The sequence below is a fragment of the Lichenostomus cassidix genome, chromosome 12, assembly GCF_008360975.1.
Source record: "Lichenostomus cassidix isolate B80296 chromosome 12, HeHo_3.0, whole genome shotgun sequence".
Classification (NCBI taxonomy): domain Eukaryota; kingdom Metazoa; phylum Chordata; class Aves; order Passeriformes; family Meliphagidae; genus Lichenostomus; species Lichenostomus cassidix.
This window is the reverse complement of record NC_139493.1, coordinates 9,912,127-9,940,104: the sequence shown is the minus strand read 5'-3', so window position 1 is coordinate 9,940,104 and position 27,978 is coordinate 9,912,127. Positions and strand designations below refer to the sequence as shown.

Genomic DNA, 27,978 nt, shown 5'->3' with positions numbered 1-27,978 from the left:
CTCGGGGGGCCAAGTTCCCGTGGCGGCGGCTGAGCCGCCCCGAGTCACTTCCTGCGGGCGGCGCGGGGCCGCGGGCGGGGCGGGGCGGCGCGGCGCCCGGCGGGGCTCGGCGGGCCGGTACCGGAGCCGGAGCCGGGCCGGGCCGGGGCCGCGGGCGCTGCGCTGCGCCGCCAGCCGCGGCCGACGATGCGGCGGAGCCGGGCGCCGCGGCTGGCGCTGGCCGCCGGCCTCGGCTCGTTCCTGCTCGTCCTCTTCTACTTCCAGAGCAGCCTCAGCCCAGGTGGGTCGGCGGGCGCCGAGGGTCCCCCGGCGGTGGCGGTGGCGGGCGGAGCGGGGAGCGGGGCTGGCGGGCAGCCCTTGTCCCGGAGCCCCTCGGCGAGCTGGAGTTGTCTCCGCGGTGAGCTCGCCGGGCTGCACATCCCTGCGCTGAGCCGCTGAAGTTCGCGCTGCGCTCGCCCGCGCTGTGAGCGGCGGTGCCGTCCCGGCGCTGCTGCTCGCGGTCATCCCGTGTGTGCCTCCTAAAGCCACCTTCTCTCGGGTCACTGTCCCGCTCCGTGTCCCTGCGGGCTGTGAAACAGCTTCGTGCCACCATGGAATTGTGCACAGCTTGGTGCGGCGCTGCCAGGCTGTGCCGGGTCGGGACGGGGAGCGGGAGCTGCTCTGAGCCGCAAGTGCCCATTCGCACCCGCGGTCACTGAAATTCCTGGGAATCTCAACGGCTCAAAGGACTTCTCTAGTGTGTGCTCTTAGGAATTTCTTCCACATTGGGAAACAATTCTGAACTAAAATCTAAGCAGTTTGGTGCTGGGGGGGGACTGTAATTTATTTTCCTGCCTTTTTCTGCTCTTTTGGGGAAATTAGTTCCTCTTTCCTAAGAGACGTTATTGGGTAATTCCTGCCGTTGTAACAATGTACTAATGTTTTCTGAGTACAGCAGCAATCCATCAATGGGGCCTTTAGAGTTACATCTTAAAATTCAGAAGACTGACTTGACTGAAACGCTAATGGAATTTTATCAGTGTGGACTAAATGAAATGTGATTTTCCTTTTATAGGGACTGCTCCATCACTTTAATGTGTTTTTTTCCTAAAAATAAAAAAGGCGTATCTTGTTGGCTGAGTGAGATTGAAAAGGAGTTGGGTTTGAGCAAGCATTTGTTATTTCTAGATGAGTATGTGAAGTTTGTCAAATGAATTCAGAAATCCCAGAAGACCTCAATCAAGTCTTGTATTCCTTAGTAACATTTTTTTTCTCAAGGAAATGATTTATGTATCTTACTTTAGTATTGGGACTGCTCAGTAAAAAGTGCAGTACTGAATTAGCTTTAATCTCCAGGGATGCTAATGGAGAGACAATTGTGTTTTACACTGGATACACTTTCTAGCATCTGACTGGAAAATGAGTCTCTTTTCAGGGCTCTAGTTTTCAAAAAAGAGACTTGTGCTGGTCTGAGTCAGCAGAACTTTCAGTGCTTAGTTGACTTTAATTCTTTACCTGATCTCAACACGATTTCACACAGAGTTCCTGTGAGGTCAGAGCAAACCAGGTGATGGTAATGGTGATGGTGTCTCACGAGGGGTTTGAGGGAATTTGGATCTGGAATGCTCCCTTGAGAAGTGCTGGCCAGCTGAGGCTTTGGGAAATGCAACGCCCTGCAAATGTATTCTTTCACATGGGGCAAGTGTGATTTTTGAAAGTTCCCATGATGGTGATAGGTCTGAGGTAGGGATCTCCAACTAGCGGAACCAAGTAACGTTTGTCACTCAGTGGAAACCCCTTTGTGAGGGTGCTGGATGCCCTCTGCAGATTTTCCCCTTTAGGTTCATGAAAGAGTTGAGTTAAAGAAATATTTGTGTTCTCTAACATCTGCTTATTTTCTAGCCACATAGTTCTCTCCCTGAGTCCAGCCTTCATTTTTGCGCCATTTCTTTCCCATATTATTTTTGTTTACAGTTTTTTCTTTCCTCTTCAGTTCAGTGAAAAACTCACCCTAGCAGAGGAAAGGTCATTACCATATAGAGAAAAGAAGCAAGCTAAAGATTGCTTCATTTTTTATCCCAAAGGAAAACAAACTGAGGCCAATTACTTGAATTTTGGAAGTTACAAGTTACAATAATAGGTAAACAATTTGCAAACAAAAATGTCATCTTTAAAGTGATGGCTGCCTTGGGGTTATTTGGAGTTCTAGCTGTCTGGTGTCATTTGGTTTCTATATAATAATGAAGAAAAATGCTGGAAAAGAAAGCAGCAGTGCTGTGAGTTTCCCCCAGGAGCAGTCAGATCCTTTCTCCATCGTTAGCAGGATTGAGCAGGTTGCCTTTCCTGGGCCACCCACAGTCCATTACACGGAACATGCTGAATTAATCCTTGCTAATGGCACATAGAGACCAAACCTTCCTGTGACCAGGACAAGGAGCAGAACATGGGAAGAAAAATGATATAACCAGAAACCTTTGAGAGTGCTAAGGGCTCGCTCAGCCCAGGGAGCAGGAATTAACTGCTCTGTTTGCATTGCCCACTTTTAACTCCATCCGGACAGTTGTGCGCCAGAGTGGTTTGCGCTGAGCTCCATGGCTGTGCTGGAATAAGGCTTTCTTGTTCTGCCTCAGGAACACCCACACGCCAGCCTGTGCTGAAATAACTCTGCTCCTAAATGCCGCTGAGTTGGTTATTTTGGTGGTGGGCTGAATTTGTTTGTACTGAAGGCAGTGGCAGAATTCCCCGTGGTACCTCCTGGAGGCAGGAATGAGCTCGGTGTGTTTGCCGACCTCGCTGGCGCTGGGAGGGGTGGGACAAGTCTCGGTGCTCCGCAGGGAGGTGGCCTTGTGTGCTTGAGTGTGCCCTGACTTGGTGGCCCTGCTTGGTTTTGTTGCCTGTCCTTCCTGCTGGCTGTGCCAGTGAGCAGACACAGGGGCTGCAGTCCCAGCTGTCCCCTGGCTCTGGGGTGCTGCTGTGCCATGGACTGTCACCTGATTGCTTCAAGTCCGTGGTGACCCCTCTGTCCTGCTGGCCATCAGCTGTCCCTCTCCAGGCTCACAGACACATGGCCAAGGGCAGGATGTCTGTGTCACAGGAAGCTGTGGGAGTGGTGCTGAGCATGCTGGCCACTGGAGCTTCCAAACACTGTCACAGTGGGTAGTTCCAGGTTTTACCTGCAGCAGGAGACTTACAGCTCCTTCTGTACCTCAGCTGGTGGCATGGGCAGGTGCACTCAGCTCCTGGGCACCTCATCTGGGCTCAGGGAGTGACAAGAGCCATCAGGAGGCCTTGGCTGTACTGGTGTCACCCCACAGCCATCCAGGAGGTCCAGTCTGGCCTCAGCATAATTGTCATCCATTTCCTGCGGTGATGTTCCTCTGCTGTTCCCTGCAGGAGTAGCTCACCCTTAGCTGTGCTGACTTGTGCACGCTGTACATTCTCTGCACAGAGGTGAGAATACACAGCAGGGCTCCCAGGCTGGTATTTCATCTCACTCTGCTGGCAGCACATCCAGGCTGGCACAGCAGGAGATACTGGAGGCTGCCATTCCTTGTCTGCATCAGAGCTTTGGGCAGTGCAGTTGTCAGGGGGACCACATTGATTTTAGCAACACTGGGTGAGGTGGGATGAGTTTGCTAGTACAGATGTGGGCTAGAGGGAGGGGGGAACATCTCAAGGAGGCAGAGGGAGGTCAGTGGAAGGTCCTAAGGCCCTGTGTTCATCTGGTCTGAGGTTTCTGCAGGCCAGTTCTGTGGGGCCACCCCAGTGGTGGGGCAGCTGTGAGTAGGCAAATTGTACTGACATCCAGAGAACTGGCGGGTTTTCTCCAATAAGAAAGAAGGAAAAGCCCTCAATCTCAAAGTGCTCCTTTATTTCTGCTCTGGTTCTGTCCATCTGCGGCATCCAGCTGTTGTTTCTTAGGTGTTTTTAGCAGCACTGGCTTAACCCTGATTTCTGCGCTCCCTATGTTGTTTCACAACCTGCTGTCAGCATGAGCTGCTGGACCTCATAGGGCTTTGCAGGTGAGATGTACTCAGCCTTTGGTCTGATTCTTTCACAATGAGAGATACCAGAAGTGCCAGGGTTGTGATACTGCTCCAGAAAGGTTTCCAAACAAGAAAGCAGCAAGATCGCTCTCTCCATCCTTATCTGCTCCTGCATCAACCAGTTGGATCTCCTCTGAGCACTGATAGAGCAAAGCCTTCTTCAGCCTCTCCTAGAGTGGAGATAGCACTTCACCAGCCTGAGAAAGAGGGACTGGGGTGTTACAGGACGAGCAGTAATGCCAGAAGCCACATCAACTCATGTAGCAGATATCACAGGCAGGAAACTCACAATTTTTATGTGTTTCTTAGCCCTCTGATGTGCCAAGGTGGATATGGAAGACACCCCTGTTACCACTCTCTGCCAATTTTCAGGTGGTTTCACTTGCCCAGCCCAACACCCCTTAGTTCCTGGAGAAACTCTTGCTTCTCATTGTTCCAAATCTTGTGTTTCAAGTTTTTTGAGCTGTGCATCCAAATCTGTGGCTGTTCTTGTGAAATCTCAGTCAGCTCCATCTCTGTTCCTAAAGATTTGTCCCTTCAGGGGGATACGAATTATTATAGAGATTAGATAAAGTTGATAAATGATTTGACAGAGGTCCTACAGAGCCCTAGTCCGTCAGCCTACAAGTGCACCTAGACCTGGCCTAGGAGAATGGAGATAAATACACTTAAATATGAGATAAAATCACTTAAATATTAGCAGACCTTTGCAAACCTGGGATTTTTTTTTTTCCCAGAACAGGAAAGAGCTTATTTTAGGCCTCAGTTCCTCCCCATTGTTTGAAGGTATTTTGAGGCTGAAATTCAGACGCTGCCTTGGGACGTGCGCGTGGTTCATCCAGCGAATGCTCTGTGCCTGGTCATGCCTGCAGCTGGCTGACACATGTCCTCAGCCTTCCAGATAAGGAGGGCTCTGCTGCTTCACCCTGGCTAAGGCTGCAAGCACAGGCAGGGATGACAAATCTAAGACACTTTCCAATGATGTTGATTTTTCTTTCTTTGTTTTTGTTGTGGGACAGCTTTGCCTGGCTCAGATTCCCAGTCACAGTGCCGTGATGCCCAGGATGCAGCTGCTGCCCTTTGAGGAGCCAGTGCTCGAAGTACAGCTACATTTGTCAGCCAAGATGTTGGCAAACACAGGCTAGAAGCTCTCAGATCTGCCATGTTTGGAAAAGACATGAAATGCTCCATCTGTGACCTGTCGGGGTAGAAGAATCCACCCAGTCCAGTGCAGAGAGCAGGACAGTAATGAAGCCCATCTGCTCCCGAGGGCCAAGCTTTTCATGAGGAATGCTTTCTCTAGTCCTTCTTGGCTTTATACAGTTTCCTGAGAATCTCTGGTTTTGGAGGGGAAAGGAGTGGACTTAGCACACCCGGAGTTAACTCTGTCCCTGCAGGAAGGATTCATGTCCTGGTGCCTCTGCCACCTGGATCCAACCTCTGCTGGTCCTGCAGCCCTCTGCCATCACAGCCTGGCTGTTCGTCTCTGGCAGCACGTGGCACCTGTGTTTTGTCCCCACTCACAGAACTCCAATATCCCACGATCAGAACTCCACAAAAACACAAAAACATCAGCAGTAGGACTTTTGCCTGTGTTGGTGCAGGTTGGTGAGGTCTGAGCCTGGGAGATGAGTGCTCATGCAGTGGCCAGAGCTCTCCTGGAGGTGTTGGGGTTTGTTGTGAGCTGGATTTTCTTTCTTGGTCTTTGCTTCCCGCAAGCATCTGAACGGAGAGGATGACAAACCCTCCATCTTAATGCCAGTGCAAACACAGCTGTCTTTCCCAGGACTTGGTATCAGAAGCCAAGAAACTACAAAGGCATTAGGTACTTAACTCCCAGTACTCCCCCTTGGAGCTGAGTACCCAAAGAAGAGCTTAACTCCCCAAATACTTCTGAGGGGCCAAGGGGGGATGTTTTGCTTTGAGGCTTTGAGGCACAGCTGGGCAAAAACCCAAAACTTTCCTTGTTCAAAGGCAGTTAAGGACTGTTATCAATCTGAGAAGGGAGAAACAACTCACTAAGTAGCTCTGGTGGCCTGAAAGGCCTGGGTTTAGCACTGCTGTGTCTTGGTCCTACCTGCATGGCACAGCTGCTCTGAGAGTGAAAACAGGGACAAATGGACCTACCCTAGGAGCTGGGTCCCCCAGTAAGATTATTCATGGATGGAGGGGAGTGACTGGTGTCAATGGAGAGTTGAACCCCATATTCCCAGCTTCTGCTGCCCAGTTCAGCCCAGTCTGTTCTCTTCCATACATGCACTGTACCTCCAGAGCTTGCAGTGCTGTTAACTGGGATACCCTGTCTCTGTCTCCTGCCTGGATCTGCAGCTATGGGACAGGTCTATATTCAACCACAAGCTCTCTGCAATTTCCTTACTGATTGACATAGATATTTTAATTTTTCCTTTCTTCAAATGCAGCTCCCCCCCTTGGCAGGAAAATCCTCCCAGCAGGGCTGGATGGCTGGAGATATTGCTACATGCACCCTCCAAGTGCTTCTGCCTATGTCATTCTAGTAAATCATCCATTGAAGTCAGTTGGAGAGCTCTGATAAACAGGGTTCAAACCCCTAATGTCTCTTCTTGCTCCTGTTCTCCATTTCCCAATTGCCTGGGACTTTGACTGGGAAGCCAAAATTTCAGTCTAAGTCAAAGCCCTAGATGGGCAAAGATAGGAAGCAAGAGTTGCTCTGTATCCCCAGAAGCTGGGTGGGCACTGCTTGGATGAGCTCTTCCTGCACGTCCTTCACAGGAGATCACCCAGCGTAGGAGATAGCCCTGTGTTGTGGGGCTTGATTTGCTTCTCTTACAGTTTTAATGAGCTGGGGAGCAGAGATGATGCTTCATTCATTGTGTTGGAAGCAGAGCGTGATGCTCTGAGGGACACCCAGTGTGTGTGGGGACAGGGAAGGGGAGCCAGAGGACACAGTGTGAGAAATGGCTCTGTGTGACTTGGACCCTGTGCACAAACCATACCAACATTGCCACTGCAAGGCTCGTGCTGCCAGGAGATGTGTGCTGGCACAGGACACAGGGGCTGCTGCAGCACCAGCCAGGCATTGGGACCTGTGCAGAGTTTACAGGAGGCAGCAGGGATGGTTCCAGCAGCCCCCAGTGCCCCTCTGCCTGGAGCTGGGCAAGCCCAGGACACCCAGTAGCCAGAGGAACCTGCAGTGGCCAACATCCTGAGCTGTCATCCAGCACTTCACAGCCCACAAATCTCTGCTCCTCTCTTGCTGGGCTGAATCTGTCAGAGCTCAGCAGTGTCCTGAGCATGCTTTCAGTCTGAGCCCCTCAGACAGGACAGTGATTGCAAAAAGCAAACACACACACCCTGCCCTGTGCACACACACTCCTCTGCTACTGGCAAATGGGTCTCTGCATCAGCCCCACACATTGTTGTGACTCACTCTGGGCAGCTGCCTAAAAGATGCATTTTCAATCTGAAAAGCTGATGAAGGGCTGTGTGAGGGCACCACATGAGATCAGGACCAGAGCCATCTTGGTCCTTGTGCTGTCCTTCTGACCTGCCAGCCTGGCAGGACCTGTGGATGTGGGAACAGGAAGAGGGGAAATGGGAGGGAAGCTGAACTCTCTCCCAGCATTTCTTTTGAATGCTATTGAGCAGGTTTCATTTTTTACCAGGCTTTTTGCAGCAGCCCTCACTGGGATGTCTGGGATCTATACACTTCCTGAAGGTCCCTGCCTTGTAACCCTTTCCAGCTCCCACCTTCTGAAATCTCAGAGGCTAAGATCTGCCTGAATTTTGTTTCTACACCTGGTCATCCTTGTCTGAGACATCCTTGCACAAATCCACTCCCTTTAGCTTGCTGGGATGGCACTGAACACATTTAGCTTCAGGGCACAGAGGTGTCCAGCCTTGAAGCAGCCAGTGGGGAATTCCTGCAGCCTGTTGGGAAAACAGCCTGGCTGCCCTGCCTGCTCCTGTTTTCCCCACAGTGCCCCTGAGCTCTTAATATCTGGATGAGTTTTGACTAGATAAACAGTTGTAAATTTATGGGCTGGCATGCTGATGGGAATTTGGCTGGGAAGGGCTTGGAGTTGGTCTTTCCTGGGAGAAGCAGGGTTTCTGCTCGCTGTTTAGGACTACAGCAGCTGCACCACCCTTGGGTTCAGCAGCTTCATCTGCAGTTGAGGTGGCTCATCACTGTCTACCAGTGCAGGAAGGCCTGGCCACAAAGCCACATCCTTTGGCAGCTCTGTGCTGAGAGGAAAATAAGTCACCATTCAGTGCTGGAAATGGTTAAGAACCTGGTTTTGAGGGTATGAATTCGTGTGGATTCAATGTCTGCTGATTTTTCTGTCCCAGTTGAACACTGCCCTGTGCCACCTCAGGTCATTCCCTGTACAGTGACAAGAGCCTTCTCACCTACAGCTGGACTCTCCAAGCACCAGCCTGGCTCTTTTGAGTCCTGGTTGCCCCCATATTTGTTGGCATGTCCTGCCTTCCCTCCACCTTACCCCTGATCCCCAGTATGTTGGGGCAATGAATGATGAAGGTGTTCAGTGCTCCCAGCAGTGCTGCATCCCTGGTCACTGTCACCAAACCCTGTCACTGAGCCCTCAGGGTGGTGTCACACTGTGAGGCTGATCTGGCAGCTGTGAGATGCTGCAAACCACAGTGCCCCAGCTCTTTTGTGCTCGGGTGAGTCTGTGATGTAGCTGTGGACACAAACTGTGCTGAGTACAGGTGCTGAGACCTGCAGTGCTGGAGAAGCACCCGATTCTGCTGAGATCCAGCTTTTTCATAATTTGAATTAATTTTCATAGGCTCTCTCAAAGCATTATCCAACTGGACTTGGAGTTGTTTTCTCCCCAAAGAGTCTTTGAACGGGTTGCTCTCTCTGCAGTGGCTCAAGTGACAGATCAGGAAGGCTCTAGGCTGGTCATAGCAGATGGGCAGACACTGGCATCCTACCCATGGTGCTTGTGCAAGGAGATGTGCCATTAAATGTTTTGGATCTTCACAGGGCCTGTGGGTCCCTTCCCATCAGCTTGTCACCTGTGAGATAGAGGGATGCTGAGGCCATGAGTCCTGGCCTCCAGTCACAACATGCTCATAGCCTTTCCTTCTCTATGTAAATGCCTCTTGATTTACAGCCCTCCATCTCCTGGCTGCTTTCCCAGCTTTTCCAGGGAGGGAGCAGCAGTGGGTTTGTGCTGTCTCTTGCAGTGCACTCTCTCCCTATGAATTTGCAGCCTCACTGTTAATGTGGAACCCAATCCAAGCCTGCTCTCTGGCTAGATGTTGCTTCACTGACCTCGCAGGAAGGTGGGTAATATCGACATGAGGTTCAAAGGTGATGTTTGTTTGGAGCTGCCCAGTGTGGATGTCTCTGGGGCTGGCTTGCCTGTTCCAGAGGGCTTTCTTCAAAGCAGCGAGCTGAGAAATCAGCACAAACAAACTGGAGGTCAGAAGCTCCTCAGCAGTTCCCCACCCCCATTTGTACTGTTTTTCCCCATAGATGTGTGGCTCTGCCTGCCACGGGAGTGTCTCTGCACAGGCAGATTTCCCCATGGCAGTAGAAGGCAGCGAGTTCAGTCCTGCACATATCTACAGAGCCAGGCCCTTCCTTTTGGCAAGGGTGCAGGGGTAGCATATTCACAGCTGGGTCCCTTCCAAGTTTACTCCTGGCAGTATCAGGGAGATTGATTTCCCTTTGGCTTAATAGGATCAGCAGACACAGGCAGTGTGAGTCTCAGACAAGGCTGACTTGGTGCTGGTGGGGTTTTGCATCAGTAGCCCACAGCTGCTGCTGGCTGGTGCACACACAAGCCTCCCAGTTCCCTTCTTCCTGAGGTCCCCATCAGAGCTTGCTCACTCCCTGTCAAAAGGAAAGAGATGTATCCAGAGCCAACAGCCATGCTCAGGGAGGGTTAAATCCTACAGCCACTCAGGCAAGCAGCTGCCAGTGATGCTAGATGTGTCCCAGAGCTGTGATGGCACTGGAGATGTTTGTGTCCTCTGCTGAACATGCTGGCTGGGAAGACAGGACTCTTTGGTGGCCCCAGGCAGTGGCCTCTACTAAATGCAGCAGAAGTAGGCACAAGAGGCTGTACGGTGGGACCTTTTGTGCTGGAGATGATTCTTGGAGATGGTTCCCCCTACTCTCCAGCAGGCTGTAATTCACTCCCCTCCTCCTCTGCGAGCTCGTGCATCTCTTCAATGTTTGTAAAGCCTCTTGCTGTGTATCTTGTGACCCTGAGTCTCAACAGCTAAAGACCTGTGACATTTAGAAAGGCAGGACACAGCCCCTCAGCTGCCTCTGCTGGGAGCAGAGGAGGAAGAGCTGTGAAGCAAAGCCAGGGAGGGATGTCTGTGTGCAAGGTGCTGCTCTGGGAAGGGTTTGCTGAGCCTGAATTTTTTTCTCAGATCAGCTTGGTGAGGCTTTCATCCGTCCCAGATGCAGAGAGCTGACAAGATGGCTTGAAACACATTCAGCAGGCAAGCTGAGCCATCCAACATTAGAGAGACTCCTCTTGGTTGTGCCTGTGCAGGTGTCCTGTGTGCAGAGGGCACAGACAGCATCTGCCCAAACCAGGGCTGAGTGCAGGCAGGTTTGGAGCAAGCCCAGCCCGGTCCCCTGCATGCTGGCCTGCCGTGGCCTCAGCAGCTGAGCAGGAGGCAGCAGGCTGCTGCAGATGGGCTCTGGGCTTGGCAGCTCCGTGGTGCTGTGTGAGCAGCTGTGGGCTGCCTGAGCCTGCCCAGAGATGGGGGCTGCAGGGGTATGGACACCACATGAGTGGGTTTTTAGGGAGAGGTGGGTCTCTGGTGCAGCCTTGCCCTGGGGAGATCAGCCCCTGTCCATCCTAGCAAGGATTCCTGCCTTGGCACTGCTGGAACAACCCTTTCTTCTGCAGCTCCTTCGGGCAGCAGGCTGCAGAGGAGGAGTTTATTGACAAGGAATGGAAATGCTGGCAGTTCAGACTTGTATTATAAATGCAAGCAGCCAACTGGGGCCAGGAGGAACGACAGGCGTAATGGGGAAGAGAAATTGCTCTTGGAAAGCTTCTAGCTTGGCTTATAGAAGGAATTAACCATTTGGAAACAGAAGATTGCATGGTACTTACACACAAATACTTTATTTGCTCAGAGGCCACGTTCCTGCTGGATATTGTTCATTTGCTCTTTCCTATAAAGATCTTAATTGCAGTCCTTGTGACAGCACAGAGCTAGGAACGTTGCCCCAGCAAAATACATCCCTCCACCTCAAATGCCTGTGATCTATTAAACCTTCCTGGCAGCTGCCTCAGGTGGGTACCAGGTGACCAGAGCCTCCTGCTGCTGAGGAGACATGGAGGTTTTAGGAAGAACCACTGAATGGGTCAGAGTGTCCAGAGCAGCTGCCATTGGCTCTGTTCCTAATATGATCCCCACAGACGATGCTGGGGCATTTGGCAGGCTCCTTGAAGCAGCTGGATTCCTTCTTTGCCTTTTCTGCATGATTTATTGTGAGCTAATCCTATAACTGTCACCATTTTCCATCACTTGATTAGAGTTTCCCTGGCTGATCCTTGACTCAGGTTGACTAAATGGGAATAAGAAGGCCTTCCTTGAAAAACAGAGCCTAAGCCATCCCCACCTGCAGGGAGGAGGGAGGCACACAGCCAAGGCCCAGCTGTGCCAGCCCCTGTGCCTGGCTATGGCTGGTGGCACTGTGATGGTCCAAGAGGTGTCATTGGTGACAAATGAAGAAAAATTATCTTCAGAAACATAAAGGCAAAGTAAGCTGTGCACGAAAGCAGGAGCCAAAAGAGGAAAGAGCTTTCACAAAGCTTTATAGAAAACAAGGAGTTCCTTTATGTGATTTTAATATCTTCCTAATGGCGATGGCAATAACTACTTCCTAAGTAAACCTTCCAGGATCTTGAACATCAAGAGTAATGCACAAGTGGTTTTAAAGCATGTCCAGAAGCCAGGTCTCTGAATCACAGTCACTTTTGGAACCAGTGGCAGCCAGTCCCTGCACTGGCTTGGGTACAGCCAGCACTCCCCAAACAGTAGGCATCTGGCTGAAGCCTGGACAGACCAGGGATTTCAGGTTTCAGAAGTTTCTTCCAGGCAGTTAAAGGCTGAGCAGCCTCCTGTTAGGGGAAAAAAAATAAAAGAAAAGGCAAAAAAATAAATTAAGAAAGATAATTATTTTCCTGCCCAATGTGTGTGACATGCAGTAGAAAGCTGAACTAGTGCAGGATGTTCTGACCCCATCTCACATCAGGAGTTTAATGTTCTTTTTTGTAGCAGCCTAAAAAAACATCCATCTGACGACACCCCCTCAAACCTCTCAGCCACCTCTGTGGTGCTGCCTGAGCTTTGTGTGCAGCAGATGGAAGGCAGAGCTGGCTGCAAACTCCTCAGTGCTGGATCATCCCTCAGTCTGTGCTGGCTGCAGAGTGCTGAGTGTGCACTGCAAATATGAAGCTCTGTGGGTTGGGTTTGTCAGCCAGACACCAGCAGCAAAACACACACAAGTCCATTGTCTCTTTTGCCAGGCAAGTGCTCCAGCAGCCTGCTGGGAAGTGCCCCTCCAAAGGACACTGGTGGGGGCTGCACCAGGGTCATGCTGGCTTTGCTCATCTGGGAGTTCTTGCACGCCTTGGATGGTGAAAAGTCAGCTCCAAGCCTTCCAGTTCCTGCTAGACCTGCAAGAGCATTAATAGAAATGGACAGTGGAGATTATACTGCCAGCAGTGCTTGCTGTGTTTCTTTGGAGCACTTTCATCAGAGGTCCCTCTTTTCTAGTGGTTTGGAGAAAAACCCAAATAGCTCTGAATGCTGGACTGCTGCCTCCCTCCCTCCCATCCCTCATTCCACGTGGTGCTGAGCAGGACACGCAGCATGTGGTGCAGCAGGGGCTGATCTCACCCAGCGTCCTGTTTCTAGCCATGAACTGTGCCAAAAATTGCCCCTTGGAGAGGCAGTTGCTGGGTTCTTTCAGTGGAGAAGGCAGTGGTGATGTGGAATAAGGTCTAATTGTGACATTTCTGTGGTGATGGCAGTGCCAGCTCCATGTGTGACCTGTCAGAGGGCTCTCTTCAGGTGTGACTCTTGGCAAGGCACATGGCTGGGGCATGTTTGAGCTAAAAGAAGGCACTGAAAAGTTGGTGGCAAGGAGGACAGGAGCCTGTGGTTGGGAAGGGGTCAGGTCAGCTGTGGGGCTGCTGCTGTCACACCACCCGCTCAGGAGGCTGTTCTTGGCACAGGGACACTGCCTGCCCCACAGAGGTTGCCACAGCACTTGAGAGGCTGGGCTGAGGCATTTTCCAATGAAAGTCAATGTGTCTGTGTTGAACTGGGTCCAGATGGAGAAACCTGAAGTCTGGTGGCACTTAGTGCCAGTGGCACCTTGTGCTGCTGGCCACTGCCCCATGTCTGCTGTCTGCAGTTTTATTGCATCTGGCATGAGTCAGTGAGCATGGAAGTGGTTGTGGGTAGGTGACAGCCATGAGCATGGGTCACTGCAACCCCAGACTGGGGAAGCAGGGAGATCTATCTGCCTTTTGCAGGCTGGAAGCCATGTGAGTGCATTTAGTGTGCCTGGGGCTTTTGGGCTGTCCCTGTGCCTGTCTGCCCTCAGATTTCTGTGTGAGAGCCCTGTGCTGTGAGTAGTTTGCACTGGGTGAGTGAGATAAGTGCCCCAATATCAGACAGAGAAGTCGTGCAGCTCTGCTGCCTTTCCAACCCCAAAAAGACTTGCCAGAGGCACTCCAGACCCATGAGCCCCATTTACAGGGATGCTGCCTGCAGGTGACTGTGCACAGATATCAGGGATCTTGGGCATAACTGGGGCAGGTGTGCTTGGATTTTTGGTCCTGCTTCAGTTCCCTGAGGCTGTGTATTTCCACCCCCAGACATTCACCACAACCACTGCTGCTCTGGCAGGCCTGGCTGTTCCCTGTCTGGCTGGAACAAGAGCAGGACATGTACTCACCCCTCTGCGTGGCTCTTCCCATCCATCACTTTCCAGAGAGCATAGCTTAGAACCTTCATCCACGCCCTGCATTAACATCTTCTGAAGGCAGCACACCCCTTATTCCTCTCTTACCCGTGGACTGCTGCCTTCCAGACAGGAGGGCACATCCCTGGAAGAGGGAATGACTTTTCCTGTTAGGGGCGGTGCAGTCCATCGAGTTATCCCATGTAAAACAGTGACTCATTGTCCCCTCTTTGGAGTGTGTTTCTTGGCTGGAGGAAGGCTGTTGTCAGTGCCAGGGAGCCTGGCTGCCATTGCCACCCAGTTGTGCCACACAGCCCTGGCACTCTGGAGATGCTGCAAGGGGGTGATTGCTGAAAACAAGGGTATTATTTTTAGGGGGTGACACTTCCTTTCATCTCCTTCCCAAAGGAAGCAATCTTGCCCATGCACACCCGGTAATGGTGAGGTCCAGGGATCCCCACAAGAATGGTACATGTTTTAGCCAGGTACTGGAGAAGAGGAAGATGATGAACCATTGTACATCCTCCATCCCTCTTCTGCACCCCACCGCTCATCTGAAAGCCCTGAAATGGTACTTTATCACTGTGGCTAAAACATCATTTCTAAGTGACCCCTGTGCCCATGGAGCTGCAAAACCACCCTCTCCCATATGCAAATGTGTGGGTTCACCCATCCAGGCTGATGGGAAAGAAGATTTGTTATCCCCTGCTGATGCTCACTGTCCCATTGTATGTGGGCTGTTCCTTGTGTAAACTTACTCATGTGCATGTCCTGTCTTGCTCTGCTTGGCTTTGCCCTGAGCTGCTTTCCTTGTGGGTTTTCCCTTAGCTTTGTGGGTAACCTCCTCCCAATGCATCTCTGTTTCCAAGTGCTGGGAGGTGAGGGGAGGCAGGGGGTTTTAATTACTTGGTTTGGCTGTTTCAGAAGGACTGGGGGGATGGGAGAAAATGTGCAGCTCTGGGAAAAGAAGCCTGAGCTAAGCTTTCAAGTATCCCCATGTTGCTGGGACTTGATTCTGTCTGACCCAGCCAACTTTGAGTCACTTGGTTTCATTTCTGCTAAATGAAATATCATTAAGTCAGGAGGCACCAAATGGAGCCCCTTTGCCATGGGGATAACTGAGTTGACAACATCCAGTGCTGGCTCTGCTTCAAAATAGAGTTGTATGGCCCAAAACCAAGCTACCTGGGGAATTTCTGAGCCTGAGAGTTAGGGTGCAGTGCTGGTGAAAAACCCAGGGGTTTTAGAGGGAGAGTTGAGCTTCGTGGTGTCATGCCAATGCCTGAGAGTTGTGGCTCAACTGGTGACATGGAAGAATGTCACTGAATCATGAGATGGCTCTGCAGGGCACAGGGATGTGCCTGCCTGCTGATCTGCTCAGGAAGCAGAGTCACAAAGGTCCTTCTGCTATCTACATTAGCCTGGCTGGGCTATCTGGGAAGGACCTACTCCAGGACCCTTGTAGGGGTGCAGCTATCCTGGCCCTTGGCTCTGCTCTAAGGTCTGAAAACGCTCTGGAGCAAGCATGGGGAAGGTCCTGCTGCTCCCCAGGATGCTCCAGGTTGTCAGTCTGCTGTCGGGAGCAGGAGGGGAGCTGGCAGGGGAAGGTCTGATGGAGAATTATTCCCGTTCCCTACCAAGTGAGCCGAGACAGACGTCTCCAACAGACTCTCTGCCGCCTGTACCTCAGCAGAGAGACATGCAGAGCAGCCAGCCCTTTCCAAGGCTTGGCCCACAGAGCCAAGGGCAGGCTGTCAGGAATAGCCTGGGTTATACATTGCTGGCTTGTTCATCAGCAAGGAAAACACTGGAGGAGGCCAGCAGTGGGTCTGCCTGTGGCCACACTGCATGGGGCTGTGCTAGGTGGCAACCTCTTCCCTGTGTCAGTGCTGAGTCTCTGCAAGAGGACATTGTCATGAGGCAGAACAGGCTGAACGAGGCATAACTGGGGAGAAAAACACCATTAAAAGAGAGGCAACAGTGGGAAGAGCCAGAGGGGCATTTCCTGAGCAGCAGAGGATGTTGGTCTGGAATAAGAAATGCATGTTTGTATTGTAAATATTAGAATTACAGAGTTTGGGAGTTGATGCCAGCTCCCCTCCATCACTCCTCCTGCTCACCACTGGCAGGCACAGCCCCAGGATGAACAAAAGAGGTCAAGCACAGTGTTTGCTCCACAGGGGTCTCTTGGCTGCCACATGGAAGCTGTGCAAGGTGGGGACTGTCGTGGGTTGATATCTGAGCTTTTCCCTTCTTGGGGAGCAGTGCAGTGCCTGGGAGAGGCCAGGGGAGAAGACCAGAAATCATCTTTTCTGGTTGTTCTCTGCAGGGCTGGTGATGTTTTGACATTGCTTGTGCTTGTCTGAATATTGCAGTGACATGTTCTCTCGTCCCAAAATTCTTGTGTATGTGCTCTGCTGCCAGTTACCTGCCAGAAAGGGGCATGGATGCTGCCCACTCCCTCTGAGTGTTCTGGCTGCAGACACCTGAAAGAGGCAGCCACTTTCACCTCCTTACACTTGCAGCTCCCCAGCAGAGGTGGTTGTGTCTGAATTCACAGAGCTGAAGGATGCATTTAAGCAAATCAATCATGTGGCTCTGTTAGATTTCTTTTCCTTTCATAAGCTTTTTAATTAAGCCTCTGTTGTCTGTATGCTTGACTTTCTAGATGCAGTAAAAATGAGCAGTCACAAGACTTTAAGGAGACTTGATTGCCTCTTTGAAGCCAAAAATTTTATTTGCTTCTGGAGCCAAAGTATTCCCATTCCCAAATCAAAACCTTTCAGTAAGAATTAAAATAGGAATGGTGTTTGGTTTTAAGTCCCAGAGGTCCTCCCTTAGCTCTGTGAACACCAGAACTGCTATGGTTCTTCACAGCCAAGTGTATGATGTGAGAAAGCAAAGGGTCACTTATTTGGTCATCTTGTCCATCAAAGAGAGGTCAGTGCCTTCCACAACATTAAGGCAGTGAGTGAGTCTGGAGTTCTCTGTGGGATTTTGGTGTTGGACTCTTACATCACCATTGTTTTGAAAAGTATCTGTCTTTTAAAAATAACCCAAAACAACAAACAAAAATCAGCCTTTGTGCTCAGGCAAAAATTGAGGAAATGTGTTCTCCACCAGTAGGAGCCCAAGCATAAAAGCCAGAGCTTCCTAGAATTAAGCTGTTTTCTGGAGACAGCACTGTTTGACCCTATAGCTCTGATCCTTCCAGACAGGGTTCTTCATGTGGACGACTGCCAACTGCCCAGGGGTTCAAATGGTGCTTCCATGTGGGATTTTTTGGCCCTCATGTCCTCATCCTCACAGTCTGTATGTCTAGCTGCATGTCCCAGTCTTTGCTATCAAACCAGGGGGAAAACTGAGCTCAGACTGCAGGAACTGTCTGGATTCATCACTGCTGCTGCCAAGCTCTAATTTCTTTCTCTCTCTTTTTTTTTTTTTTTGGCCTGCTTGGATGTTAAAACCGAAAATTGGACAGATTCAGCAGCCAGTGGCTGCAGCTAGGGTTTGGCTTTGACTAGCACGATCACAACATCCTCTCAGAAATTCGATGGCACAATTGTTCTCTGTGTCTCCTGGGTGCATTATTTCAGTAGTGAGGAGCCTGTCTTTGCAAAGCAGTGTCTTTGTGGTCAGGGGTGAGTGAGCCGTCACTGCTGTGGCTGAAACACTCACTCATTGCCCCTGGCAGGTGCTGGAGAGGAGTCAGCAAGGTCTGGAGAAGCTCATTGCTGCATCCATGAAGAGATCCAGGTCCTAATTTCTGGCTCTTCCATGAGTGACTTAAACCAAGAGCAAATCCCTTTACACCGTAGAGCTCTGGGCACTGCTTACCCTTCTGATAACACAGTTATTTGTTTCCCACTGTACACTCTTCCTCCTCCTATGAATGCAGTTCAGCTGCACACATGCCTTGTGTGCCAGGCAGACAGCTCTTGTCACCAATCCTTTTTCCTTCATTCAAGTCAGAATCCATCAAAAATATCTCCTCCAATTTCAGAACTTTTTTTTTTGGTTTTAGAGAGAGCATCCCCTTCCAAGAGGGTCTGCCCTGAGAACTGAGCCTTCCTACAGAACAAAGCAGCACCTCTCCCACTGACCTGCTGGCATTTGCAGGCTGTAATTTACACTGATCATTTCAGGCACCACAATTATTTTTTTCTCTTTTTTTAGGTTTTGCACAGACACAACAGGAAGCAAAGCTGGGGCTGTGAGACAGCAGCAGGGAGGCAGTGGTGGGGTCAGGATTAGCTCCTCAGGGCCTCTGGGGTGCCTGCTCATGTGCTGTCTCTTCACTTCCCTTGGCTGGAGACCACTGGATCTCCTCCAGGTGTTAACCCTCTCCAGTGTTTTGTACTGGAGACCACATGTGGAATTTTTGGCTCCTTGTGGCCCCAGGGTCCAGCCTGGAAAATGTCTGAAAGCTTCATCCTCCAAAATGAATTGGTATTCCTCCTGGTGCATCCCAGCAACTGACTCCCACTGATCTGGGGTTTCCAAACCTCTTCCTATCCTTCATTATCTGCTATGGATAATAGCATATGGATAATGGTTTTTTTTGCTGAGATGGCAAATATCTCACCTGATTTGTTTAAGGGCTTCATTTGCCTATTTTTATGACTGTCACACTGGCAGCTGATGGCCCAGAACTAATGCATCTGGGACCTCCTGCCACTTCCAGCAGCAAAGTAGCAGAAACTGCTGAATTCCAACATTGTGAAATTAAATCCTATTAAATTTCCACTCCCCTCATCCAGGATGAACTTCAGTTTCCCTGTTGGTCTTTCAGTCTTTCCCTGCCATGGCAGCCTTTCTCAATGCTTTGTCCATCATCGGTATCTTTCTGTTTTTATGTCAACTCCTTCTCAAAATAGTAATCCCTAAAATAATCTGGGAGAAATTTTTCTCGAAATCTGCCCTCTGTCCAGTATTTCTCATTTAAGTGCCACCTGCTCTCTAGCTGCTCGTGACCTTTACAGTTCACCTTCTAAACTTCATCTTCTCTGACTGAAGTCCTCGTTTCCTGTGCTGTGTTGTCTCCCACACTCTGAGTGTATCTGGGTAAGGATCTACCACACAGGCTTGATCAACAGAAACAGCTTATTTTATTTACAGACAAGTTCACATGAGTATGAGCTGTGCCTGGTAAATGCCATGTTGATTTTCATTCCAAGCTGTTTATTATCCAGTTGCACCCACATCTTTTAATTGCTTTCTTTCCTTCAGACTGTTTTCTAAAGCCTGGGTAATGCTGATGTCAGCCTAGCAGGCTTGTTGCTGCCTGAATCCTGTCTGCAAGCCAAACTCTTCAGTTCATGTGCTGGATTTGCTGTTGTGGTTGCAGAGAACCTCCCTCCTGTTTTAAGAGTCTCTCCAGCCAAAACAGCAAATTCTTTCACTGGTGCTTCCAGAAGTCTGGAATAGGCATGATCCAGTCTTTCCCTCACCTCACACGTCTGGCTGTCTTTGCAATCAGCTAGTACACCTCAAATTCACAGCTTTAAAATCTATTCTGTTTTCCAAGGAGAACTGGCAAGACATTGAAGCCCCAGATCCTTCTGTGGTGTTGATGTCATACAATGGAGCAGAATAGCTTCAGCTGTGATGGGACAGCAATGAAATCTGGGCTGCAGGAGCAGAGGGAGGAAGTGTGATACCTTTTTAAGCTCCAGAAGAAAGTCTGCAAGACCTCGTAGTACAGGAGACTCAAAAATGTGCCTGAGCTTCCTTTCAGGCTCATCTTATTCCGTGATTTCTGGTCAGTGTCTCTGCCTTAGCACAGCAGGTTTGCTCTCCTGCTCTGCATCACTCCTATGACCTTGCTTCATCATTTGAAGATTCAGAGGACAAATGTGACGCTTCCTTCTGCCTGTCTCAGTGACAAACACTTTAGATTTGAATCACAGACATGCCCTATGATACTTCTCACCCAAACAGTGATCTTGCAATTGCCAAGGGTTGGTGTTTTTTCCCCTTTAGCAAGCTGATATGCCTTGGCTGAGTGACGTCCCTGCTTTCAAATGCAATTGTGGCAATGCTAAATTTCCAAGGATTACCAGTGCATGTGGTGGAATCTGGGAACCTCGGTAACAAGCTATAAAGTCAGGAGAAAAGCCAGGATGTGAAGGTCTTGGCAGCTCCTCCAAGATGGAATATCCTGCTGTACTCAGGACCATGGTGCCAAAATGCAGCACAAACCATTAATTCACTCACATGATACTCCCTCCTCAACAACTGTCAATTATTTCAGTATTCCTTGGCCTTCTCAAACTTCTTGAGAGTCCCAGGGGCATTCAGGGGATGGGTAAACCAGTGATACAGGGAATGGGGTTCTTGACTCTCTCAGTATGAATGAGTGGAATAGGAGGGATGTGTAAATGCCAGCCAGGGTCTGCCAGCAGGGAGGGCTGGGACAGGAGTGTGTGAGCAGTGATGCTGCAGGTGCTGGGGCTGAGGGGTGGTGACCAGGGGATAGCCACAGCTTGGGGTCTCAGGCAGGGCTGTGTTGGGCAGCAAAGGCTGATCTTAGGGGTCTGGACTCCATTAAATCACTGCCTACAGCCTGCTGCTCGCTCAAGCAGGTTGCAGCAGCCCTGGCATGCCTACCACTGTGACTGCCAGGTGATCCCAGATGTTTTGGGGATGCTTTGGGCATGGGCAGCCTGGATTGTCTCTGTCCATGCACCTGCAGCCACTCTGAGCCAGCCTTGTGGAGAATGCACACTCCATCCCATGGGACACATCGGATGCTGCCCTTCTCATGCACTGGTGCCTCATGGAGCCATGCAGGGCCACAGCTGCATCTGCCCCTCTGCCACAGGGCTTCATTCTGTCTCCAGAATTCACTGTCATGGCCCAGCTGGGATCCCAGCTGCTTTTCTCCTTGGAATGCTGCAAGCAGTGCAAGCAGAAATTTCCTGAGTGGGGAGATGTCCTGCAGTGGAGCCTTGTACAAACCCAAACCCTGCTGCTGGGCCAGGCCGTGCTCTGAAGGGTTTGGCAGTGCTGGGGCAGGGATGGTGTCATTGCCTTGGAGCACACAGCCCGTCAGGATGCAGCCAGTGCCGAGTGCCTGTGTCTTCCCCTGCCAGCTCAGCACTCCCAGCCTCCTCCATCTGCACGGGAGAAGCCTGGCAGGGCTTTTTTTCCATTTTTTAAAATCTCTTCCCCTTTTTTTGGAATGCTGTACAGCAAGAGCGTAGCAGGGATCCCAGGGGGTTTGCTGCTATCCAGAGAAGATGTCTTGATCTCTGCCAGATCTTGCCCTGGGGAAGGGCTGGAGGAAATCCATTCTGCAACATTTCTGCTGGGGCTGTTGGCAAGAGCCCTGCGAGGTGCAACAGCTGCTTGTCCCTCTGAAAGAAAGAGGACTGAAGAGGTCAGAGCATGGCTGTGACCTGCCTGACCTCTGCTCCCTCCCTGCTTTACTGCAGATTTGCCTTTTGTTGAGCCCAAAGAGCCTCCTGCTGAGCCAGTGCTCCTCTGGGGCCATGACCTGACGCTGCACTGGGCACTGAAGCCTCTCCCTGGGACATTTCCACACCTCCCTGTGCAGCACCAGCACAAGCTATTTGCATTTCCAGTAGCCTTAAGTGAGCCTGAACCACCCAGGGTTTGCTTCTGTGCCGGTGAGGAAGGTTCTGGTTGATGCACATGGTAATCTTGAAAACAAACGCCTCCACATTGTTTTTACTAAATATAGGAGCAGTGTCTGCTGCAGGGCACAGCTGACAGCCCTCAGTGGGGTTACAGTCCTACATCCAACAGGGGTTTATCAGCCCCAGCCAGAGGGGAAAGGGGCTCAAGTTTAATGCTCTCTGTTTGCAGATTTGAGCTGCAGTGAGTCAAGTTTTCAATCTCATTCCCTGTCATTTGCAGAGAGCTGAGCCTAGAAATGTGAAATGGGGCTCCTCTGGGATGAGCATCTCAGCCCAGCACTGTACGTTGGATTTTCTGCTATCTCCCACTGGCACAGATGCCATTTCACCCTCCTGTGGGGTAACTGATAGAGAGGATTGAGGAAGGAGCTCTACCTTCTCATTGAGTAACATCTTGATCAATCCAGTGCTGCAGGAAGTGTCATTTCCCACGGACACGCAAGCGTGCAGGCACTGCTGATGAAATCTTGTGAGGTCAGGCAGTCATTTCCTCCTAATTACAGCTCCAGGAATGAATAATGTTTAGCTGAGACCCTGGTGACTTTGTGCTTTGGAGCAGCTTTCACTTAAGCGAAATACAAGCATGTGGAAATGAGTAGAGGATCAGGATTTTTCCTTCTGGTTATTTTGGTTATACAGATGTCATCTGGGACTTGTATAAGAAATTTGGGGTTATTTGGTGACGGTCAGTGAATGAAAAGATCCAGAGCCCCAAACTGTTGTGCAAAAAGCTTCTGTTAGAATCCTTCACATTGCCAGAAATGGCTTGTGGCAGATGCTTTTTCCAGGAACTTGGAGGACTGGAAGAGCCTCCCAGGCCACAGTCTCCTGAACAATGTGTCCTATCTTCCCCTTCAGCAAAAACATCATTCTCCATTTTAAAACTCATGGTGTGATTTTTTCTGTGGAAGCCAACTCCAGGGCTGCACAGCCCCCATGGTTACAAACCTTTTTATGGGAAAACTGTTGTGTCGTCCTCTGCCAATGGAGAGAGTCAGAGCCAAAAAGTAGAGGGTGGGTGAGTGGTGGGAGAGCTGCTTGGAGGTGTTGCTGCAAGCAAGAGCCTGTGCCCCTGCCATGGCTGGCTCCATGTGTTGGGTTTGGGATATCCAGGCCACATGGTTCTGCCCCCACTGTGCTGGAAACAGATCCCTGGGGCTGAGGAATGGCAGCTGAAGCAGATGCTTCCTAGCCTGGAAGATGGTTGCATCTCTAAATAATTGATGAGCAGGAGAACTTGAGCAGCTGTCACTGGCTGGGTGTGTGGTGCTGCACTCGTGGCTGGTCAGACCCAGCCTTGGGTTTGGTGCAGATGGAACTCTGAAATGAAGCAGCTGATCTGCAGGGCAGGGAGGGGGCAAGGACAGCCTGGGTGGCTGTCCTCAGCTTTGAACACCAGAGGAGATGCTGCTGTTTTATAAGGGAAGAAAAAAACCAGCAAATAAGAACTTCAATTGATTTACCAGTCAACAAAGCACATGACCAATATGTGTGCTCCTGTCTCTGTCTCTGAGCTGGGAAGTGCAAACCCTGAGCCTGTTGGGGCTCAGCACAGAGCTGCCAGTGTTGGTTCTGCCCCTTCCCTCTGCCAAGCACAGAGGCCATCTCACCCCTCACAGGGCTGTGACAGTGCTGGTTGGGGTCCTGTCTCCTCCTGCATCATTCCCTCAAACATGCAGCCCGATGTAGTGGCATTTCCCAAAAGCATATAGATCAAACTGTGCCCTGCTGCTCTTGAAATTGTAACAAGCTGTTGTTACCTTTATTTATGGTCTTTTATTTGTTAAAAAATAGGTCTGGACCTTCGGAATGCTAACTGCAGATTTTATTAAAAATAGGGAGGGATGAGCATTGCTTGAGCATCACTTCCAGAGCCAAATGGGTTTGTCTCTGCCTGGGAGATATCTTATCCTAACTTGGGCATCTCCAGGGAATATGAGGGAAGCAGACCTTTCCAACCCCTCTGATTTTCCTCACTCCTTTTTCAGCCTCTGAAGATATGAGATCCACCTGGCAGGGGAAGGCTGGTCGCAGCCCACTGCAGACCCTATATGAGAGTGACCAGGTAAGGGGACAGGGACAGAGAAGTGATGGGGTGAAGCACTGAGTGCTGACCCTTTCTTCCACCCCTCTGGTGTCTGGGGCACTGTGCCATGTCCAGCCACCCCCAAGGTCCTAGCAGCTGAACCTCTGGCTGTGTCTAACAGACAAGACCACACTGCCTGGGGCAGTAACTTGATAAAAACTGCTTATGGCCCTTGCTGGTACTTGGGCAAATGGTTTAATTGCCAGTGGGCTGAACCATAGCCAGACAAACCTGGGAGACTTTGCCATCTGAACATTTCAAAGCCAACTTTGGGCCATCATAGCAGGTCAAGAGCATCATTGCTGCCCTTCCTGAGCTAGTACTTGACACATATTTCTCTGTTGGGTGCTGCATATATATGTACACACACATAGGTATGTGGATAGATAGATAGATAGATAGATAGACAGACAGATAGATAGATAGATAGATGATAGATAGATAGATAGATAGATAGATGATAGATAGATAGATAGATAGATAGATAGATAGATAATTTTTTTTCTTGTATATAGCTGGACTCAGCCATTATGTCCCAGGATTTATAATCCTGGGACATCTCAGGCCTCTCCATCATTCAGACCTGTGCCAGCTACAGCTGCTGAAAAATGAGCAGCTAGGCACAGCCTAGGTAGAGAATTGCTCTGCTCCAGCTGGGCTCAGTGGGTCCCTCCCTGTGCAGGAATCAGGGAAGGTGTCCCACTTGCCCTTCACAGTGGGGTTTGTGGTTGGAGCTGCAAAAAGTGTTTCTTTCTCTCTGCTGCATTTCCCCCTGGGCAGGCAGTTTTCCCCTCATGCAGCCACACTTGCCTTTGCAGAGGGATCTTCACCCACAACTTCCCTGCAGGATGTCCTGTGGGAAACCACCCTCCAACGGGTGCCATGCCACATGCCTCAGCCACCAAATGTGCCCTGCATCTCCCCATGTCCATGGGGCTGTCTGCTGCAGCCCCTAGAGCAGAGGGCAGTGCTGGTTGTCCCTCAGTGAGCTGCCATCCCTGCTGCCTCCCCAGTGCCCATGGGCAGTGCCCAGTGCAGCCAGAGCTAGACCTTTCCAAATGTGATGTTTTGTGTTACTGTCTGGGTTGATGCTCTTACATCTATAAGCAGCCAAAGTACATTTGCTCTCTGAAAAATGGCAAATATGGACTTCCTTGGCCATGATGCCAGCAAACCCTAACGCTGCTGGAATGTCATGGTGTTATTTCCTGAAAAGTGGTACCTAACTTCCCTGGATTTTAAAGAGAAGGAAATGAAGGGAGCAATTTTGCTCTGAAATAGCTGCAAGACATGCATTTATTCCAGTGGGCGGCTGCTGAAAAGTAGTGGCATTTATTTGTTGCCATGCCTGCAGACAGTGTCTGTCTGTCTGTCTGTCTCTCTGGTCCAATAGTTTTGAATTATGCAACTGCAGGGAAAAACACCTGAAAAAAAAATCACATTATTAAAATGCCCCTTTTTTTAAGCCTTGCAAAAAAGGTTTTCCAATTCTAAATGCTGATGGGGAGGCTCCAAACAAAAGAAATTTCTGCTGAAAGGTTTGTCTGTGTTGCAAGGCAGCATGAGAATGCCTCTTCAGCTGTGGTTATTACCTCCCTAGGTGTTATATTTTCTCCATAGTCAAATAGCCAACAATGTCAGAGCCATATCTTGGTGGCAGTTAGCATCTGTTCACCTGCATTTCCTTCATGTGGGTGTTTTCCCTTATCATCTCCCTGTTGGAAGGAGCAGGGAGGGGATGCTTTCTCCTGTCCCTGTCTTAGGTTACTGCCCAAGCAGGTTCCTGGAGAATGTGGTCACTAAGGTGGCCTGGACAAGGTTATTTCTTGTGTGGAAAGGAGATCCAAAAAGGTCTGAGTGTGATTCATCCCTTGCAGGAGGAGCTTTTTGCCCAGATGTTAGTGTCTCTCTGAAGATCACAGGTCTGCTGGGTCACCCATGGGATGGACAGTTTGTGTCAGTATCCCAACTCCTGGCAGGAGCTTTACAAGCCCTTACAATGCTGCCCCTCAAAACATGTCATTAGCCCCTAGGGAGTAGGGAGGGAGTACCTGAAGCCTGGTGAAGAGTGTCCTTTGTGACAGTGACAGGCAGTGACAGCTGTCAGCAGCAATGCAGGGACCGAAGCCCGCCCTTGCCCTTCATCTGGAGGTTGCCATGTCTGTGTGATGGCAGAGCTGTTTGCCGTGACACCCTGTGACACTGGCAGGACTGTCTTCACAGCCCCAAAGTGGGAGTCACCATGGTGTTGTGACATGGTGGTCACAGAATGGCATGAGAGCCACAGCCCTGCGGGATCAAGGCCGCCCTGGGTTAGCGGGTGCTTGGTGCAGCTGTTCCCAGACGAGACTGCTGGATGTTCCCAGCAATGACGAACCCGAAACCTCCCAACCCTTGTGAGCAAAACCAGGACAGTGTGGGCCGGAGGAGGACGGGACCTTCCTCTTCTGACTTCCTGGAAATGGTTTCCTCCCTAAGATGTTCTAATGACATTTTGGGATTTCTGATGAAACCCATGACAGGAAAAGTCTGCACTTTCTGTCCCTGGGACCGTGCATCCCCCCTGGACTGGTGTAAGGGACAGCATGATAGCCCAGCACGTGTGTGTGTGTGTGTGTGTGTGTGTCTGCTTTTTAAAAATGCTGTTATTGGCCCTCTCTGCACTGGCTGTTCTTCCCTCACTCCTTTTGATTCTTCTCCTCATCCAGCTCCTCATCACATTTCATCCTTGCTTTTGACCTCAGCCTGTCCAGGGATTAAATGCACCAAATCAAGTTGTATTCAAAGTCAGTGCTGTCTCCAAAAATCCCTCACGGGTGACTGACCAAACCAGTAAAGGGGAGGCAGGGGGGAGTGCTGTGGGCCAAACGTTGCGTGTAGGCCACAGTCAGCCTGGGCAAGCTGGTGACCATCTCTGTTGGTCTTTTCCTCCCCAGTTTGAGCAGTCATCCCTGCAGGCAGTTCACCAGCAGAGACGGGAGATGCTGAGCAACGTCTGCAGCCGTTACACCCGCAAGCGGCGTCTCCTGCAGCCGGACGACCTGCGGCACTTGGTGGTGGACGACACTCACGGGCTGCTCTACTGCTACGTGCCCAAGGTGGCCTGCACTAACTGGAAGCGGGTGATGATGGTCCTGACGGGGCAAGGCAAGTACCAGGACCCTCTGGAAATCCCGGCCCACGAGGCCCACGTCCCCTCCAACCTGCGCACCCTGTCCGAGTACAGCGTTCCCGAGATCAACTACCGCCTGCGCAGCTACCTCAAGTTCGTCTTCGTGCGGGAGCCCTTCGAGCGCCTGGTCTCGGCCTACCGCAACAAGTTCACCCTCAGCTACAACACGGCCTTCCACAAGCGCTACGGCACCAAGATCATCCGGCGGCACCGGCAGGAGCCCAGCGACAGGGCCCTGCAGCGCGGCGACGACGTGCGCTTCGAGGAGTTCGTGTACTACCTGCTGGACCCGCGCACGCAGCAGGAGGAGCCCTTCAACGAGCACTGGGAGAGGGTGCACTCGCTCTGCCACCCCTGCATCATCCACTACGATGTGGTGGGCAAGTACGAGACCTTGGCCGAGGATGCCAACTACATCCTGCAGCTGGTGGGGGCTGATGCGAGCGTCAAGTTCCCGGCCTCCTCCAAGACCACCAGGACGACGGACGACATGACGGCCCAGTTCTTCCAGGACATTAGCCCCTTCTACCAAAGGAGACTCTTTAATTTATACAAAATGGACTACTTGCTCTTCAATTACTCCATCCCCTCGTACCTCCGCCTCCGATGAGACAGGGGCTGGGGGGGAAGAGGTGAGGGAGAGCTGGATAACTCTCATCTTGCCACAATTCTTCTCCTCCCACCTTGTGCTCATCTCTTGGTTGACTTCTTCCCTGTGCCCTTTTATTAGGGTCTGATCCACATCCTGATGCCTTGTTCATGCATGGTCTGGAGGAAGAACACTTCTCAAAACACTGGGGCTGGAGCTTTTCCTTCCCTTTCCCTCCCAGCCTTCAATATCTACAGGGAATGGTGGTGGGACTGGACACTGCTTGCCTTGGTTGGGGACTTTCTTTTAAATAAGAGACTCATCTGTAGATCCAAGCCTTGGGAAGGCTCCTTTTTCGGGCAGGATCCCTTCAGGTCTTTCTCCTCCTTACTGGGCTGTTTGGGGGCAGGCATGGAGTCTCAGGGGTCAGAGTGGAGTGTATCAGAGACTTGCATAGAACCAGAAATAAAGCAATAATTTAATGTAA

General features: G+C 50.8%; 1 protein-coding gene across 1 annotated transcript; it reads left to right on the top strand.

The window, feature by feature from the left end:
• Positions 1-47: 47 nt before the first annotated feature.
• Positions 48-27,978, top strand: CHST13 (carbohydrate sulfotransferase 13). Its single transcript, XM_085072579.1, has 3 exons — positions 48-280; positions 23,633-23,709; positions 26,667-27,978. The coding sequence occupies exons 1-3, from the start codon at positions 187-189 to the stop codon at positions 27,510-27,512; spliced, it is 1,017 nt and encodes a 338-aa protein (XP_084928705.1). The 5' UTR covers positions 48-186; the 3' UTR covers positions 27,513-27,978.

Excerpts from the sequence above, each read along its gene's own strand:
- CHST13 (XM_085072579.1), top strand. The coding sequence starts at position 187 with ATGCGGCGGAGCCGGGCGCCGCGGCTGGCGCTGGCCGCCGGCCTCGGC. Across the intron at positions 281-23,632 it reads CCAGAGCAGCCTCAGCCCAG|CCTCTGAAGATATGAGATCC; the intron begins GTGGGTCGGCGG and ends CTCCTTTTTCAG. Across the intron at positions 23,710-26,666 it reads CCCTATATGAGAGTGACCAG|TTTGAGCAGTCATCCCTGCA; the intron begins GTAAGGGGACAG and ends TTTCCTCCCCAG.